We start from the raw sequence: 17737 nt of genomic DNA, 5'->3' as shown, positions 1-17737 counted from the left end.
CCTGTCCCCAAGGCAAAGAGGTAGTCTTTTGGTTCGAGCACTGGCCTGAGACCCGGACTCAGTTCCTGACTCTGCCTGGAAATCCTGTGTGACCTTGGGGAAGTCTTTTAATCTCTCTGTGCCTTTGTTCCCCCTCTGTAAATTGGGGATAATAGTACTGTCCTACCTCATAGGGTGTTTTCAGGCTACATACATTAATCTTTGTGAGGGTTTCAGATAATGCATATGAAGGTTTTACAAGCAGGCAAATAGAATATGCTGCATTCACTGAGTGTTAAACCTAGCTGTCACTACAATTATAGCCTATGTAAGTACCACTGTGACCCTTGCGCTACTGAAAATAGAGTAGTGTTCCTCTGCCTCTGACTAACCTCATTTCTTGCACCTCCAAATAATACTGGATGGTGGGAGAAGGGAACTTCTCCGTTGCCATTGACTTTTGTAATTTGAATTGCAGCCCTCCATATGGCTTATAAAGTTGGATACATTATTAACACATAATGATTAATGATATAGTGCATGGATAATTGTATAATGCAGAGATATGGGCCTGGATCTATAACACCTCTCAGGTTTGGGAAGTATGGTTCCAGAATTTAGCTTAGCGTCCCAGGCCCATTTCAAAAACTAAGATAACTGGTACATGGCCTTAAATTTGTTTTTAGATTACTCTCTAGTTTGACAGTAGAAGTACATCTGTTGAATATCTCCAAATTGCGAGATTCAGTCTGTGCATGTAGATGGATTTACATGCATGATTAAGAGTAAAGCATACATAGAAAGATGAGGTTTATGTGGGGCCTATGTGAGAATAGTTGTAATATTAATATTGACTTTACCGATAGAAGTTTAAGCGTGTCATGATGCGTGAATGGTGGAGCAAAACAGATCCCCAAATACTTTGGGAGGTTGTTTTTAACTTGGCTTTATTTCCAAAATATCAGTGCATGCACCACTGTGCATACGCAATACTATCTTCTTTGTTTTTTAACTGAGCTGAGGCCATGTCTACACTACCACCTATGACAGCAAAACAAACATCCCCTGAGCAACATAAGCTTCGCTAGCATAAGTGGTAGTGTGCACGGCACTGTGGCGGTGGGAGAGCTACCGCCACTTGTTAAGGAGCTGTCTCCTGTCAGCACAGAGTGGCTACATGAGCAATCGGACAGCAGCGCAGCTGCATCGGTACAGCTGTGCCACTTTAAGCTCACTGGTGTAGACATGGCCTAACTAAATGCATTTAGAGATGAGCATGTATCAGGATTTAAAAAACAACTAACAGTAAAGTTTTCAGAGACCACAGTAAATTAGACTAGAATTTAAAGCATGTGTTTAATTTAAGATGAAAATTATAGCACCTGAGTAGGATCCAGTAGGGGCTTTTGGTACCTGAGTGATTTTGGCATAAGCACATTAGTTGGGTGTTTCTCCTAACATGATCAGTAGCAAAACAGTTAAGTATTTTAGACATTTACGTTGTTTTATTTAGGTTTGAGAATTAACACTCCATTGAGACAAATGGGATCATTCACACCTCCCAGCTGTGTGTCATACTGGCCAACAGACTCAGGAAGATGGTAGGGCATCAGTTACTCTCCATCATGTTTTTAAGGCTTTGGAAAGATAAAGGCTAGAAATACTTGCTAAAATGAAAGCTTGAGGCCTAGTCTACATTTAAAACTTAGATTTGGTGTAGTTTACAGCGCTTAGGTGTGGAAAATCCTCCCCTCTCAACACAGTAGCTATACCAACCTAACCCCTTAGCTGCAGTTAGGTTGATGGAAGAATGCTTCAGCCAACCAAACAGCTGTATCTCGGGCACAGCAGGAGCTCCAACAGCTATGGAAAAATCCCTTCTGTCCGTGTAGTCTGTGCCTATACTACAGGGTTAGAGAAGCATAGCTACTGCTCTGTAGCTAAATCACTAGCGCCTATAGTGTAGTTTTTGGAGCACATTTCTGCAGCAGGTGCCATGAAATACATGGGGTCTGGTTGTAAAGAATGTAGTTAAAAATCTACAGTATATCATGGATACATTGTTTCAAGGGTTTTGAAAAACCAGAATTCATCCTTGCTAATCGTAGGCTATGTCTACGCTACAGAGCCCCCTCATGCAGACTCAGCCTACCCTAACAGGAGTTTTTCTGCTGTTGTAGGAACACCACCTCCCCAAACAACGCTAGCTACATCAACCGAAGCACTCTTCTGTCTGCCTAGCTGTGTTTATACTTGGGTTGTTGTCAGTATAGCTGAGTCCATCGAGGAAATGGTTGTATCACACCTCTGACTGACATTTCTATGCTGGTATAAGTTTTAAGTGCAGACACGGCCTTATATAGAGAACTATCACATGCAGTTGGTATGGCAAAAGGATGGACTAGGTTTTTTGAAATTCTACAGGGATAGTTCATGGAGAGTGCATTGGCACTCAGGCCAGGTCTGCACACAAAAGTTAAGTCGACCCAGCTACATTGCTTAGGGGTGTGAAAAATCCACACTCCCTGAGTGATTTAGTGATGCTGACCTAACCTCCAGTATAGACAGTGCTAGGTGGATGGAAGAACTCTTCTGTTGACTGAGGGTAGGTCTACACTTACCATTTAAAGTGCAAAAAGTCCCTTTTTTTGCGCTAAAATTTCGGGAGTGTCTACACTTGTTAATGACTTTTTGTGGTGAAACTCAGAAGTTTCACTGCAAAAAGAAAACCACCTTCACGAGAGGCGTACAACTCTTACCACTGTTCTTTTTGCATTGCTGTGAAAGTGAAGACACGTTCTAACAGTGTAAACACCTTTTGGCCTCCGGAGGATATCCCACAGTTCCAAAAGCGACCACTCGGGCCAGCATCTCTGCTGCTCTGATGCACAGAAGTCCGCTCCTCCCCCTGTAAGCCCCAGGAAGTTTGAAGCTCCCTTTCCCTTTGTTTATAGATGTGGTGGGGAAAGCAGCCAGACAGCGGGAGGTTTTAAAAAAAAATGCCACCAAAGAGACAAGCAAGTATTGAGGCTCCTGAGACACAAAGCAGGGCAGCATGGGGCACTGAGCAGGGACCCAGAATGCCTTCCGCTCACCTTCCCCTTCCCACAAGACCTATCGAGAGAGCTGCACTACAGCGCTGCTCTCGTCCATGATGGAAGTGCTGCTAGTGTAAACACTCTCTGACACCTGAGGAATTAAGTGAGTACACAAACCAGCACATTTCTTTCACCAGTTCCCTATCACTGGTGAAACTTGCAGCACAAAAACTCTGTAAGTGTAGACATACCCTTAGCTACCACTTCTCAGGGAGATGGATTACCTACACCGACCGGGAAAACCTCTCCTGTCACTATAGTGAGTGTCTACGCTGAAGTGCTATATCAGCTGTGCCGCTATAGCATTTCAAGTGTAGACAAACTCTTATTCTCCCCACACACTGATCTACCCTGTGCTGTGCATCTGTGTTGTTCATTAAAAGAAATGGTTTTTACACTGAATTAGGTACTCGGATGCAACGCTGTGCGCAATACAGAAGTGGGGCAAGAAAGAATGTTTTAAATATTGGAGTTTAATTTAGGCCAAGTTATTTTTTACTTGGCCTGTTTATCATCACTTCATTTGCTGCCCAAAATATTAGTATGTTTTGGAAGTATGTGAAACAGAGCAGTTTCAGCTCAAAACTCACATCTTCTGAGGTTCAGGTTACAAACCATCCTGCAAATACCTATGCATATGCTTAATTTTAGGCTCGGGAATAGTGCCAGTGAAGCCAAAACAGATAATTCATGTACATAGTGTCAAAAGATCAGGGCCAAACTCAACAGACTAAACAAAAAAACACAGTGTCTCTGCTATGAGGCTATAACCATCCTTCACCAACAACTTTTCTGTGGCTTTGAAATGCAACCATAAATCATCCCAGGTTCACTTAAAAAGAAAAATCATGAACCATGGGACTGATCCTGAGATGCACAGATGCACAGCAACTTGAGCTGAGCTTTGAGTCTGAAACCAAACCCCTAAGCCTTCCAACTCATAACAGATTGTGTTGTGGAAATTAACACAATTCTAAGGCCGAGTCCCACGTACTGTATGCCTAGGCTTGTTTAAAAAGTAAAATAAAAGTGTTTGGGGTGGGAGAGATTCAGTTACCTATTGTAGCTCCTCCACTAAGTTTAAACCACAGCTAAATCATGCAGTGTAACTAGAACTACCCACTTTTTAAACAGCATTTTTAACAAGGCAAACCGTGATACAGCCTTGGATTTTAGTAGACCTGTGGCACGGTTCAGGACTGTAGTTTTGGCACTCTTTCATCCCATTTACGTTAAAAGGAATAAATTTTTCAAATGCTCCACACTCAAAATTGTGGCCAGGGATTTCAAAAGGTACTTAGCATCCACCATCTTCGACTAGGCCTCTTAAGTGCAGATTTTTCAAAATAATTTAGTACCCAAGGTGCTGAGTTCTTCTGACAATCTAGCCACCTACTTTAGTGCCTAAACTGGAGCTAAGCATTAATGAAAATCTGGCTCTGTTTATGATGCTAGACTCTCTCTTTTTTTTTTCAAAATCTGGCCCCAAGACCGTGTGTGGTAATCTTGCTGATCTACCCATTTTGCAACTGGATAGCACCACCCCTTTCTATACCCCTCACCTCCACCCGCCCCGGTGAACAATGCCTTGGTTTTGTCAGTGTAAGTATAGGCACAGATAGAAATAAATCTGGAAGGGTTTGAAAACTGGTAATTTTCACCTACTGTCAAGAGGTTTTCATTATTTCCCTTTCTATTCTTCCACCAGTGCTCCCTCCTTTCCATTTTTTCCAAGGTCTCCCTGTTTTCACAGCCATTACTGATCACTAGGGTAAAGTTCAGCTCAAATCTAAGAGCTCAGTTCAGTTCAGGTCACAGGGAGTCTTTCCACTGGCTTTAGTGGGTGCAGAATCAGGCAGTATGCAAATAAGCAAGCTGAATTTGAACTCTGCCTCCTTCACCTCCAGGGATGATGCATGGCTTAACGTCAGGAAAAACGTGGAGCAGTTTTCTTTTTTCCCTTTGCTAAAAGTACTTTTCATTTTATAGTGACCATTTATACAACTGCACCAGGAAGCTGAGGCTGGATGGCGTGAAATACTTTGCACTCTGTAAAAATTTACTTTGGAAAATTTTCAAAATTGCCAAAGGGGTTTAGAAATACAATTGAAAATCAGTGGGGCTTGTGCTCCTAAATCCTGCAGGACACTTTGAAAAGCTCCCCTTAATCCCTTAAACCATCCTCATCATATTAAAATAACATGTTCTTTAAAAAAAAAATCTTTTCCATGTTTTTAATCAAGAGCCTTAGATTATGAGAGGTAGATAAATTAATTTTTAGGCTCTTTTACATGAATTTTTTTGCTTTCCGACAGAGTATATTATGCTGACTAGATATTTGCCAAAGGCCAAATTCTGCTTTTAGTTACATGCATGAAGCTTCTGTTGAAGTCAATGAGCTGGACACATGCATACAAGGAGAGTGGCTGATCATTGATTTCAGTCAGCGTATGGTGAAATTTAACATTTTGGGGTGTACTGTTTCCTCACTCTCTGCACAACAGAATAAGAAAGTGTTTTAAATGTGCCAAGTATTCTCTCTCAAAGTTTGTTCAAACAACTCCTCTATGGGGATAATGTAATCTGAGGAATAGGTCCTGTCTCCATTTAACATATGGATAAATGGAGACAGTTTAAGTGAGTTGTCCAAGGTCATTCAGTGGGTTAGTGGCAGATCCAAGCTTAAAACTCAGTTTCTGGCAACCAGCACTGTGCTAATATCACAGACCTCACTTCCTCTTACAAATCCTAGGATACATAGAAGTAATTTACCTGATGATGAGGGAAATTTAATACAGTTAACATGCAAGTTAAGTTAGAAATGTGGTGAAATTCAGTGTAATTACAGTAGAACCTCAGATTTACGAACACCTTGGGAATGGAAGTTGTTCATAACTCTAAAATGTTCAGAATTCTGAACAAAATATTATGGTTGTTTTTTTTCAAAAGTTTACAACTGAACATCAAGTTGGTACAGCTTTGAAACTTTACTGTGCAGAAGAAAAATGCTGCTTTTAATCATCTTAATTTAAATGAAACAAGCACAGAAACAGTTTCCTTCTCAAATCTTTTTTTTAAAACTTTTGCTTTATTTTTTTTAGTAGTTTATGTTTAACAAAGTCCTGTACTGTATTTGCTTCTCTCTCTCTCTCTCTCTTTTTGTCTCTGCTGCTACCTAATTGCATACTTCCAGTTCCAAATGTGGTATGTGGTTGACCTCTCAGTTAGTAACTTTGGTGTTCATAACTCTGAGGTAACCAGTGCTTAATTTGTGCTGGGGCAGAGCATCAGCATCTCTAGGCTTGCAGGTCATAGACCCGGCACCTCTGGGCAGTGCTTAATGTGTGCCAGGGCTTACCTGGGACCTTTGGGCTTGCCACGTCAGTTACCAATCCCAGCGCAGGCAGCAGGAGACTCATGCTGGCCACAGAGCGTGCTTTCTGCACTGGGGCTGCAGCCGCCTCACCCACAGCTTCCAGCACCACTGCCTTGCCCAAACCCTCACGGGGACCCGCACCAGGAGAAGGTGAGAGCAGGGCCCGATCCTGGACCCCCTGGAGTGAGGGGTGAGGTGCTCTTCCCCCTGTAGGGAATTCCTCCCTGGCAGGTATCCCGATCGAGTCTGAGAGGAGAGCAATCCGGGTTCAGATGGCAGGGCCTGCAAGCCCTTTGCAGGAGCAATGGATCAGGCAGGAAGGAAAATTACCACCCCTCCCAGCATTGAGAGAGCAATGGGGATGGATGGGGAGTAGTGCACTGCTGTTCCATGTCCCCTGCCCCATTTGGAAACCAAAGCACCAGCCCCCCTAGGACAATCACACGGGGTGGGGGGTATGTTTGGGGTGGGTGTTTGGGATGGGGTGTAGATTTGGGGGGTGTATGGGCATAGGCAGATCAGGGAGTGTGTGTGGAATGGGGGGGTACATGGGGGCTAGGCAGGGTTGGTTGTATGGAATGTGTGGGATAAGGGTGCATCAGTGCTTAATTTGTGGCGGGGCTGAGCCCTGGCATCTCCTTCATTACAAATTAAACACTGCACTTAACCTTCAGTTTCTATTCAGGAAATCCGCCAAAGCAGAATCAATAGTATAATACATAATTATGTTGTTTCTTATGGGTTTGTTTTTGTGGTGGTGGTGCGTGTAGGGCTTTCATTCATTTTTTGAGCACCATGCTCTACATCCTTCCAGAGTTTTGTAAATGAATATTTGTTTGCTTGCAGTCAGTGATTGCTACAACGCTTGTACTTAATTTCTTAAAATATAGTTTAAACACAGTTTGAGAGGATGGCTCAAAAATTCTAAAGAAAAGCTAGCCTTGTCTAATAAATTCTCTAGTCTAAGGGCTATCAGTAAGGACCAACATCATGCCCCCTAGGGATAGCCAGGACACAGTGTAACTACATTTTAATATAGAAGGGAGCAGGGGTGCTGAGAGCCATTGAACCAAACTGCAAACCCTGTATAGAATGGAAACCACTTCAAGCCAGAGGGTGCGGCAGTACCACTAATACCAGCAGTACCACTAGTTCCAGAGGCTGCTGAGTCTTAACCATTCTAATAACAGCTGAGAAGAAGGACATGAGCGTTGGGTAAAAATGGAGCAGCGGTATAAATACATGACATTCTTTGGATAAACAAGAGCAGACCTGGGAGTCTGTCTCTCTGTGCGTCAGTTTGAACGAGGAGACTGTTAGAAAACAATCATTTCTTTTTAACAGTAAAATTCTGAAATCATAAAGTAAAATCTTGTTTCAGTATCCAGTTTCGGGGGGGGGGGGGGACCAACCCCAACAATGTATGATTTGGAGAATCTGGTGCATGCTCTCACACAAAGGAGTACCCGAAGGTGGCTGTTGACTGATCTCTTGATGCTTGGGCAAAACTGAGGAGAAAGTCTAACAAATGCATCGTTTTGCAGTAAATTAGATCAGATTTCCGCATCTCCGCACTCAGTCTGTGAGCTGACAGTTCAGTAGAACGTTCCCTTGTAAGGTTCGCCCTCTTAGGAAAAGGGGCAATAATTCATCATTAGGATTTCAGAGTCCAGGTGTAGATGAAAACTGATGGAGCCTCCAGCGAGGCAGGGAAAGTGCACAGAAGAAGAAAATTTTATCTGAAGCCTAATTCCCTGGTTACAGCAGAGAATAATTAAGATAATATTGCTTCAAGAGTTCTTTAATGATTAAAAATCACATATGCAGAATCCATAAATTGGAGGGCAACAGATTGGAAGGATATAGCATCAGAGATCTGTTTTGTGCGCATTGTACAGGAAAGTACACCAGTGGCAGAACAGCAGCCTGGACAGCCACAGGAGACCAGGCCCATTCCAAGGACTTTGTTTAGATGCAACAAATCATTTGTCTGTTATTAACCCAGAGCTTGTAATTATGCAGATTGCCATAGATTTTCCTGGGCCTGGAAGTGAGATTGAGGGTTGTTCACACTATAGCAGGCAGCTCAGGGCTGGCCATGCATTACTGAACTTGCCACATTTATCATGTTGACTGATGGCAGCAGAAGCAGGTCTCAGGTCCCAGTGGTTAATGTAGTGGGTAATTAACTGTCATTTGCCTAGTAATAGGCTGATGATCAATGGTTTGTGTGGAAACAAATTCTAATCAGGTAGCTGATAAATGCTCAGGGAGCGAGAGCAATTGAAATTGGGGGAAACTATGTCCAGAATTTCAAAATGGCATTGTGGGTTTTTATTATTATTATTTATTTATTTATTAATATGTGTGTGTGGAGGGGAGAACTATGTTCTTCATATAAACAGCTTTATCCAAAATGAACCGCAGCTAATATTAATCTCACGTGAGTTTGTTTGTGTGTGTGAGGGGGAGAATTCACTCTAAAGGAGGCATCCTCTCCTCTGCTTAGTTGAAATTTATAAATAGGTCTGGTGCTTAAAAGTGAAGCAGCTTCCAAGTGGTGCGCTTAGGCCAGAGGATGTACAATAAACCCACACAAAGTGAATTCCAGTGATTTTTCCATTGGTAGGGATACAAAATGATGGTCCCAAATTGTTTCATCGCACTGCAGCGTGCAAACTACAGTGAACCTCGGGTTTACACAAGTGTTTTATATCGAAAAAGACTTGTTGGTAAATAGTAACACCACATACACTTAATCCCCAGTTCTTCAAAAGAGTTAAGCACATGCTTAACTTTAAATGTGTGAGTGGTCCCACTGAATTGGATCTCATGGGAATGGGACTATTCATGTGCTTAAAGTTAAGGGTGTGCTTAAGTGCTTTGCTGTATTGAGCACTTAAAGCATAACTTCCTTGTTAATGGGTAGTTCAGTATAATGATAATTTACATTTATGGCTCTTACATAGCACCTTTTGCAACCTGATCTGCATTTCTTGTACACCTCTAACTCTCATTCACCTCCAGTTGGGTGTGTAAGGAATGCAGAATTGGGCCCTTGGTCAGACTATCTCAACAGTCTTCACACGTATTAAACCTCACAATATTCCTATGAAGTAAGTAGATTTTAGGCCTATTTTACAGATGAGGAACTGAGGTTTCAGTGAAGTCCACCCAGGAAATCTGTAGCAGAGCTGGACCTAAGACTGGAATAGAATGTTTAGAAAGGGAATATGGATTAAAAAGCACTGTGTGTATATATATAATTTTAATCAGCGCTGTAACAAGGGCGAGGCGAGTGAGGCACTTGCCTCGGGCGCCCAAAGTGGAGGGGCGCAGCTCTACCACGATCAGCGGCGCCTCGGCGGCAGCTCTACCGCTGCCGCTTCTTCAGCGGCAATTCAGCAGTGGGTCCTCCTCTCCGAGAGGGACTCAGGGACCTGCTGCTGAATTGCCGCCGAAGGATGAATGAAGCGGTGGTGGCAATTTGGCGGCAGGTCCTTCTCTCCGACAGGGACTCAGGGACCCGCCGCCGAAGAGCCTGGAGCCGGCCCTTGCCTCGGGCACAAAAATTCCTTGTTACAGCTCTGATTTTAATCATAAGTTTTGACAGTTAACAGAAACAAAGTTGACATGGGCTTGAATAATCCAACAGGAGCTGAGTAACACAACGCTGCTGATTAAGCTGCGGTGTTCGTTATCTCAAAAAACTTCTTCAAATAATGGTAACCAGCACATCAGACAATCATTGGAAAATGGTTCAGAACTTCAAAATAAACATGCATGTATTTATGCAAAAAGTACATCTTAAGTGGAAGCAGAAGGCATAAGGAATTGGAATTAAGTAGGTTTGTTGGTAACTCGTGAAATTCAGTAAAATGGAAGGATGTGATTAAAAAAGTGCATTCATTTTTATGTTACCAAACTGAATTTTATACAGAGCACCTTTGAATTCATTAGTTTAGAACTGCTTTTAATTTGGTGTTTCCCTTGAGAGACATTATATTTTTCTGCTGTCAGCCTGATGTTGAGGAAAAAAGAGAACTGGCAGATGTGGCGTTTTCATCTAGTTTGCTTCATAGTTAAAAACAGCATTAACTGCTATACGCAGGCAGAGCATTACTTTTAATAATCCATCACAACTATTAGGTAGTTTAAATAAAACTTCGTTTCAAAGATTGCTGGTGTGTGTAGCTAAAATATTTTTTTTTCTTCTTCATTATAATCCTCGTATGTTACAAAAGTATGCATACATGTAGGATTTTTTTTTGTAGTGATCTCATTTGAAAAGTTTCAAGAAATCTTTAACAAAGAGAAATCTTTTAAAATTGTTTTTTTAAAAATATATTAGGCATTTTTACCAGACATTTCAAATGGTTCTTACAATATATGATACCTCTACTCCTGATGTGGCTATATATAGTTTAGAGCCTCATTTACTTTAATGTGCTACCTGAATAACATAATCATAGCTATAACTATGGTAAAGGGTTGTAAGGTGTGTGAACCGCTAATGCTTTCTGACGATTTAAATGACTTGTTCATAAAATGTTCTTTTAATAATAATGGTAAAGCTTTTAGCACTAGATGTCAGAAATGTGGAGAATATTGGCTTTTTTAAGTGTTATTTCTTTTTTAGCTAAAGTGTGTTTTAATAATAAATAGCACTGAGGCCAAGGTTATGTGGCGCTCATATTTACAGTACAATCCAAGTAGAAAGATTCTTACCATATTTCAAACTGGCTGACCTCTGCTCGCATGTGGTTATGTAACTTTCCTAATGTATTTGTCATTTCCACATTTGCTTGAACAAGATGTTTCTTTCATTAAGAAAGGTCAGTGGAGTATGTACCAAAGAAGAATATTTATGTATAAAAACAGCATAAAAATTACTTTGCAAGGCACAGTATTATTGTGGCACTGGTTTATAGAGCTTCCCAATGCTATCCCACTTTATCGGCAAGTGGCTTCAAATGGGATTGTTTCATGAGTGCGCTTGTTCTGCTAAATACCAGCCTTTCCTGCGAATGGTACACTGGCAAGTTGAATGACAATTACATATTTTTATAAAGCCAAAGAAAATAAATGGAGGTATAATTTTTTTCCCCTACCAGTTAATTGTATCCTTGAATATCTTCCCTTTGTGTGTCCTCAGGTTATTTGGTGTTACAGGAAACTGTGCTGCTTGCAGTAAGCTCATACCTGCTTTTGAGATGGTGATGAGAGCCAAGGAAAATGTTTACCACCTGGACTGTTTTGCATGTCAACTTTGTAATCAGAGGTAAGAGGACTTCTTGGTTTAATTCTGTAGGCTAACACTAACTGAGCCCTGATGTATATAGTTTTGTTTAATGGAGAGAAAGCATTTGCTAGTGGTTGAAACACAAGGCTGGGAGTCGCACCCGGATTCTTTTTCCAGTATTGCCACAGACAACCTGTGTGACCTTGGGCAAGTCACTTAAACTTTTTGTGCCTCAGTTCCCTCATTCCCTCAAGAATAATGATACTTCTGCTCACTCACAAGGGTGCCTGTCAAGCTTAATTAATTAATATTTATAAAGTGGTCCAAGATCCTCTGCTGTAGAAAAGTGCAAAGCAGTACCATTTATCAGTATTATGTTAATTTTATTTAAATTCCTCAGCTTTGTCAGTTTAATTTCTTTTAAAAATACAGACTATTTCTTTCTGTTGACAGAACTCTTATCGTTTGAATTTACAGGACATTGCATTCTATTGTTCTTTGTAAATCAGCATTGGAATCATGTGCCATGTTCTTGTGATATTACAAACATTCCAAGGCCCCAATCCTGCAAAACTTGTTCTGTGCGAGCATGTGTCTGCAGCTACAAAGAGCCCCACTGACATTCATCCAGGTGGAACATGTTGCAGGATCAGGGTCTAAAACTGCAAAATCACAATGGTTGAGATTTTCAAAGTCAATTAGGATATTTGGTCACACAGTTCCTAGTCATTTCATTCAGAGTGGGCAGCTAAATCCTATAGTATGCTTTGAAAATCTCAACCTATGTCATTGAGGTGGAATCTTGGCCCCACGGAAGTCAATAGGGATTTTGCCATTGACTTCCATGGGGCCAGGATATCACCATTGGAAATTAAAGAACTGATTCATATGTACTATTTTATGTACGTATTACACTGCCTCAATTATTATATAATCCCACAGTTAGTAACACATTTTACAGTTTACATTTCTTTTACATTTGCATATGAAGAAATACTCAGCATACAACTTTCTTAGATAGTAACTAAAAATTACTACAATAATATTCTAATGTAATATTCACCAAATGTAAATCTAGCCCTAAATAAGCCATGCTAATTTACCCTGTACTGCAGTGTATTATTCTATAGCATTGTAGTAATTTAAAAATCAAGCATCCCCAGAGCAACATAAAATGTACAACTGCTAATAAGTATAGCACGGTACAATTACACTCTAAAAAAGCTAAATTGACCTTTTTCATCATGTTGCATGGAAAATTAAAATATCAGACAAATAATAACTGCAGCTTAAATGATATAATAATGCAAAGTAATTATAGGTTGTAATGCTATTTACAGATCCTGTATCAATTTTGCCTTGCTACAGAACTAAAAGGCTGTATTCGAAATAATGTCTACCCTACCAGTAGAACCCACTGAAGTAAGACACACGCACTCCTAAATTCAGATTCTAAAACCTTTCACATCCCTACTGCTGCAAACCATTGTTCTAGTATCATTATTAAAGTGCCTAATATATTTCTGTTGTTCGCTTCATTTATTACATGCCATAATGGGGCTGCATATCTTTAGTGTTGGTTATGCACAATTAGCACTTAGTTATTGTCTTGTCACTTCAGCCCATATAAGACAAACTTCTTTAATGCAAGAAGTCAGCTAATCTTCATCAGTCAAGCAAAGCAGACAGTTTTTGTTACCCTGAATGCAAAAGCTTCCAACTTAGGTGGTACATTTAATTTAACCCCCCAAGTAACCCTCCAAAACATTAACAATAATCATTATAATCCTTTTCCTATTGCCATAAATGTGAACTAATGTGTGTCTTCATAGTACGAAAAGCATCAGAGTGGTGATCTTGGACAATTTAGGTTCCTATTAGGAATATTCTCTGCTGTTTTTTAAATGAAGAGTTTTAGTGGGGGTGTCTAATATTTTTGGATCCACTTTGTTGTTGTTGTGGGTTTGTCACCTCTGAGCCTCTAATCTAGTGCCTCATTTGGGGTTTTTAGGCTTTTCCTGTGCTTTGGGCAAGCTGCAGGCCAGAGTGCTGATACTCGTAAGCATAGGTGCTGGAACTAGCAGTGCTGGGGGTGTTGTAGCATCCTCGGGGCTGAAGTGGTTTCCATCATATACAGGGTTACGGTTTGGTTCAATGGCTCTCAGCATCCCCACTATACAAATTGTTCCAGCACCTCTGCTCATAAGTAGAAAGCCTTATGAGAAGGGTCAGGGATCCTTGATCACACAGGGATTGCCATAACTGGCGGGCACATGGTCCATCTAATCAAACCAGTGGCCAGTACCAAGATGTTTCAAAGAATTCCATATATTGTAACCTCACAACACAATGGAGCACAATCTTGATCATAGTCTCAGGGTACTATTGTAATATAAATATTTAATAATAATGGACAATAACAAAATAACCTACCCATAGAGTATGTTTCTTCCTCACCACCTGACATTTGTGACTATCTTATGCCCTTGAGCATTATAATTTGTACCTCTTGTTTTTATTTTGTTTTTTATAAATTCTAATTTATGGATGTGCATATTATATACAAATTTCTAATCCTACTAAACTCTTGAATGTTATCTTGTGGCAATGAGTTCCGCTACTTATGTATTTCATATTTAAAAAAATCACATCGGTGTTATTTTATTTCCTTGCAGTCTTGTATTATGTTAAGGTAAAAGAGGAGTGCTGGATTGACCTCCTGGTACCATTCATTATTTTGTATTCCTCTATCATCACACCTCATTATCTCCTCTTACTCTTTTCAATCTCCATACCTCCAATAATTTTCATTGCCCATCTCAGGACCCCTTGTATTTCCTCTGTCTCATCTTTGAAAACCAAATTCCAGGTCAGGGTGTGTCACAACTCTAGTGAAGCACCTCCCTCTCGGTCACTCCCCAGACTGGTATAAGGGGATGCAGCCACTGACACCATGTGTGTTTTAAGCTACTGGAGTCTGAACAGAGTCTAGGCACTGCTGCTCTATTGGAATCGCTGAGCTCCCTCTCGGGGTGCAGATTCTGTGTTTAGTATCCCCACCTGAGAGCTGTGATTACATGGTTCCCTGCCCAGCCACTAGAACCAGAGCTGACCCCTCAGGCTCCACTCATAACCCCGATAGCTTAAACACATCCTCTCCCAAAACTCCACTGGAAGGTTTGAGCTTTCTGGTTTGCATCCTCAAAGGGACATGTGGTAGGCGTAATGCTTAACACACAGAGACAGACTTTGCATGAGAGTCTAAGCCACAATTGCTCTTTTCTTAACAGATAAAGCACAGAGCAGGGCCGTCTTTACCCATACACAAAGTACGCAGCTGCGTAGGGCATCAGCCCCTGCTCTGTCTCTTCCCACCCCTGCTCCGGCCCAGCCCTGCCCCCACTCCACCCCTTCCCAAAAGCCCCCGCTTTGCCCCACCCCTCCTCTGCCCGCCCTGCCCCTTCCCTGACCCAGCCCCGCTTCTTCCCGCTCCTGCTTCTCCCCAGCCCCGCCCCCACTCCCCTGAGGAGTGCAGCAGGGCTGAACCTGCACTCACTGGCGGCCTAGCCAGCCCCCAAGCCAGCCTCCCCACCCCCACGGAGGCCTGGGGCCCCACATGCCCCCCCTGGGTGGGGGCTGCATAGGGCTCCAGAATAGCTAGGGACGGCCCTGGCACAGAGAGTACTGATCACATAGAAAAAATATATCCTGAATGATCCTTGGGGGACCTTGTGAGTTCAAGTACGCAGGGTTTCCTCCGCTTCATCACATCAGGTTGCTGCAGCAGCTTTTCTCTGCTTGATTTGGTGAAAATGGCCAAAGACCCCAAAGAGATCAGCTCCTGTCCTTTTTATAATCTTCCAGTCCCTTTGTCAGGTGACTTCCAGATCAGGCTTCTCAGGTGATCCGAGACCCCTGCCAGGTGACCTTTTTCCCGACAAACCATTTCTCCGAGGTGGGAGCCAGTCTATTTTCTAGGATGGTTGTATTTGAATAGAGGACCATCCAGAGTTAATAACCCTCTATAGTCAGCCCTCTATTAGTATGTGTTGGAATTTCAGTACGATATGGTGGTAAAAAGGCAAAAGAGAAAGCAGCTTGCCCCACTTTCAAAATGGAGTTTGCATCTTGGTGAAGACACACACAGAGTTCATAATCTCAAAGAATTCATAAATTGTACAGATGTACTCTGTGCCAACAATACCATTATGCTTATATCCCTTTTCCTATGCTTGCCTTCTGTGTATGAAATATCATTCCTGAGCTGACTCACTAAACCCACTGTTCTCATTCAAGTAAGACCCATTTCTACCATTATCCCTACATAAAATGAGTTGAGATCAATATTTTCTTTAAACACACACACACGCACGCATTGAGCTAACAAAACATGCCAGCCATCTCTCGGCTTATATATTAGATCCCTTTCCCCACTCCCTGTTTTTTGTCCCTTTTAATTGTAAACTCTTTCGGGCAGCGTCTGTGTCTTTAGGGCAGACTTTAGCATATTTGGAGTGCTCTTGTAACATAACTGATAGCGATATACCATTCTTCGTATGCGCTAACATTTTAATTGTTCAACTACTGGTGTGCCCTCGGAAGAGGTTCCCAGTAAGCTGTTAGCCGTTAACAGGCCTTTTTCCTAAGTGAATATAGTTAATTTAAAACCCATGATGAGTGGATTAAATTATTACTCTGAATTTGCATTAGTTAACACTGAATTTCATCTGCCATTGTGTCGCCTACTTGTTTAGCTTTGTCAGGTCTGTCTGAAGTTCCTCCGTCTTCCTTAGGTTTAACTAGCCTGAATAATTTTGTGTCATCTGCAAATGTAGATTCTTGACTGTTCATCCTCTTTTGCAGGTCATTAATGAATAGACTAAGCCACATCCTGTGGATCCTTGGGGCAACCTGGTGTTAAGTTTTTTCTGTGCTAAGGGACATTAAGAATAGGTGTAATGTTTGTTATGCTCAGGTAGCCAATTTCAATGAGTGATGGTATTTATTTGTTTATTTTGGTGGAGCTCACTTCATTCCTAAATTCTTTGGCTTTATACAATCTAGTCCTGGTTGATCTTTAATTTGTCAGTTTATTCAACATCCTCTCTTTAACACTCAAATACATCTTGATTACTTGAGAAGACTATGGTAGATCTCGCTACAACATCCTCTGTGCCAAAAAGTGATGTGAAGAAATAATTTAACTCCTCTGCAATATCCTTATTCTCCTTAACTGTTCCCTTTATTTTCTGGTAGTCCATCAGACCTCCACCAGGGTTCTACCCAGTGTGTCACTGGGCTGTGACTCGGTTTCCCCTTCTTCCCCAGGTTAAACAACTTAGACTTCATCCTGCAAGTGTTTTCTCAATAGCTCTCCTCTTTTGGAAATCTGGTTGGCTCAGACCCTGAGTGCAGGCTTTCCTCCAGCAGACTCCTGCTCTCCTCATGTCTGTTTCCCAGGCTCTCTTCTTAGGAATGCTGGAGAGTCACTTAGCCTAGTCCTCCGCACTAATCCTTTCCTGGCTATTCTTCCTGCCCTTTAATGGAGTAAGCACAGCCAGGTCTGCTCTCCCTGGAGTCTCTCTTGTGACTTAATTTGGGCTGCCATCATATCTCCCAGGAGGCCTGGTTCTTAGACACATCCTCTCCATCATGTGACCCTTTTATTCCTTTCTTCCAGTGGGGGAGGGAGGATAAGCCTGACACAGGGTCCCAGCCCTCTTAGGAACCAGCTCACAGTGACAAGACTCAGCAATTCTGCTGCTTGGCTATATATTCTTAATAGGTGCTTTTATATCTTAACCATTCTCTCGTCAATGGCTTGATTCAAAGCTTATTGAAGACAGTAGAAAGACTCCCTTAGATTTGGTATATTTTAGATCAGGACCTAAATTCGCTCTTAGGTAGAGAGCTACCATTTATTTTACCTCTTTCTTTTTATTGACTTCACTTAAGTTAGATCTCCATAGCTTGAAGGATAAGTTTGGTTCAAACTATCTTTTACCTTGCCATTTGTCCTTTTTTTTTTCCTTCCTGCCTTTG

At 41.6% G+C, this 17737-nt stretch overlaps 1 protein-coding gene across 15 annotated transcripts in view; it reads left to right on the top strand.

Annotated features, from left to right (window-relative positions):
- Positions 1-17737, top strand: part of LMO3 (LIM domain only 3) — a 187626-nt gene that overhangs the window by 160785 nt on the left and 9104 nt on the right. For all 15 annotated transcript variants that reach the window (XM_045026776.1, XM_045027425.1, XM_045027606.1 and 12 more), the window contains one exon: positions 11609-11734. In XM_045026776.1, coding sequence (XP_044882711.1) covers positions 11609-11734 — 126 coding nt within the window. The remainder of the gene's footprint in view (positions 1-11608; positions 11735-17737) is intronic.

This window comes from Mauremys mutica, chromosome 1 (assembly GCF_020497125.1).
Source record: "Mauremys mutica isolate MM-2020 ecotype Southern chromosome 1, ASM2049712v1, whole genome shotgun sequence".
NCBI lineage: Eukaryota > Metazoa > Chordata > Testudines > Geoemydidae > Mauremys > Mauremys mutica.
Note: the sequence above shows the minus strand (reverse complement) of the source record. Positions and strands in the feature narration are given on the sequence as shown.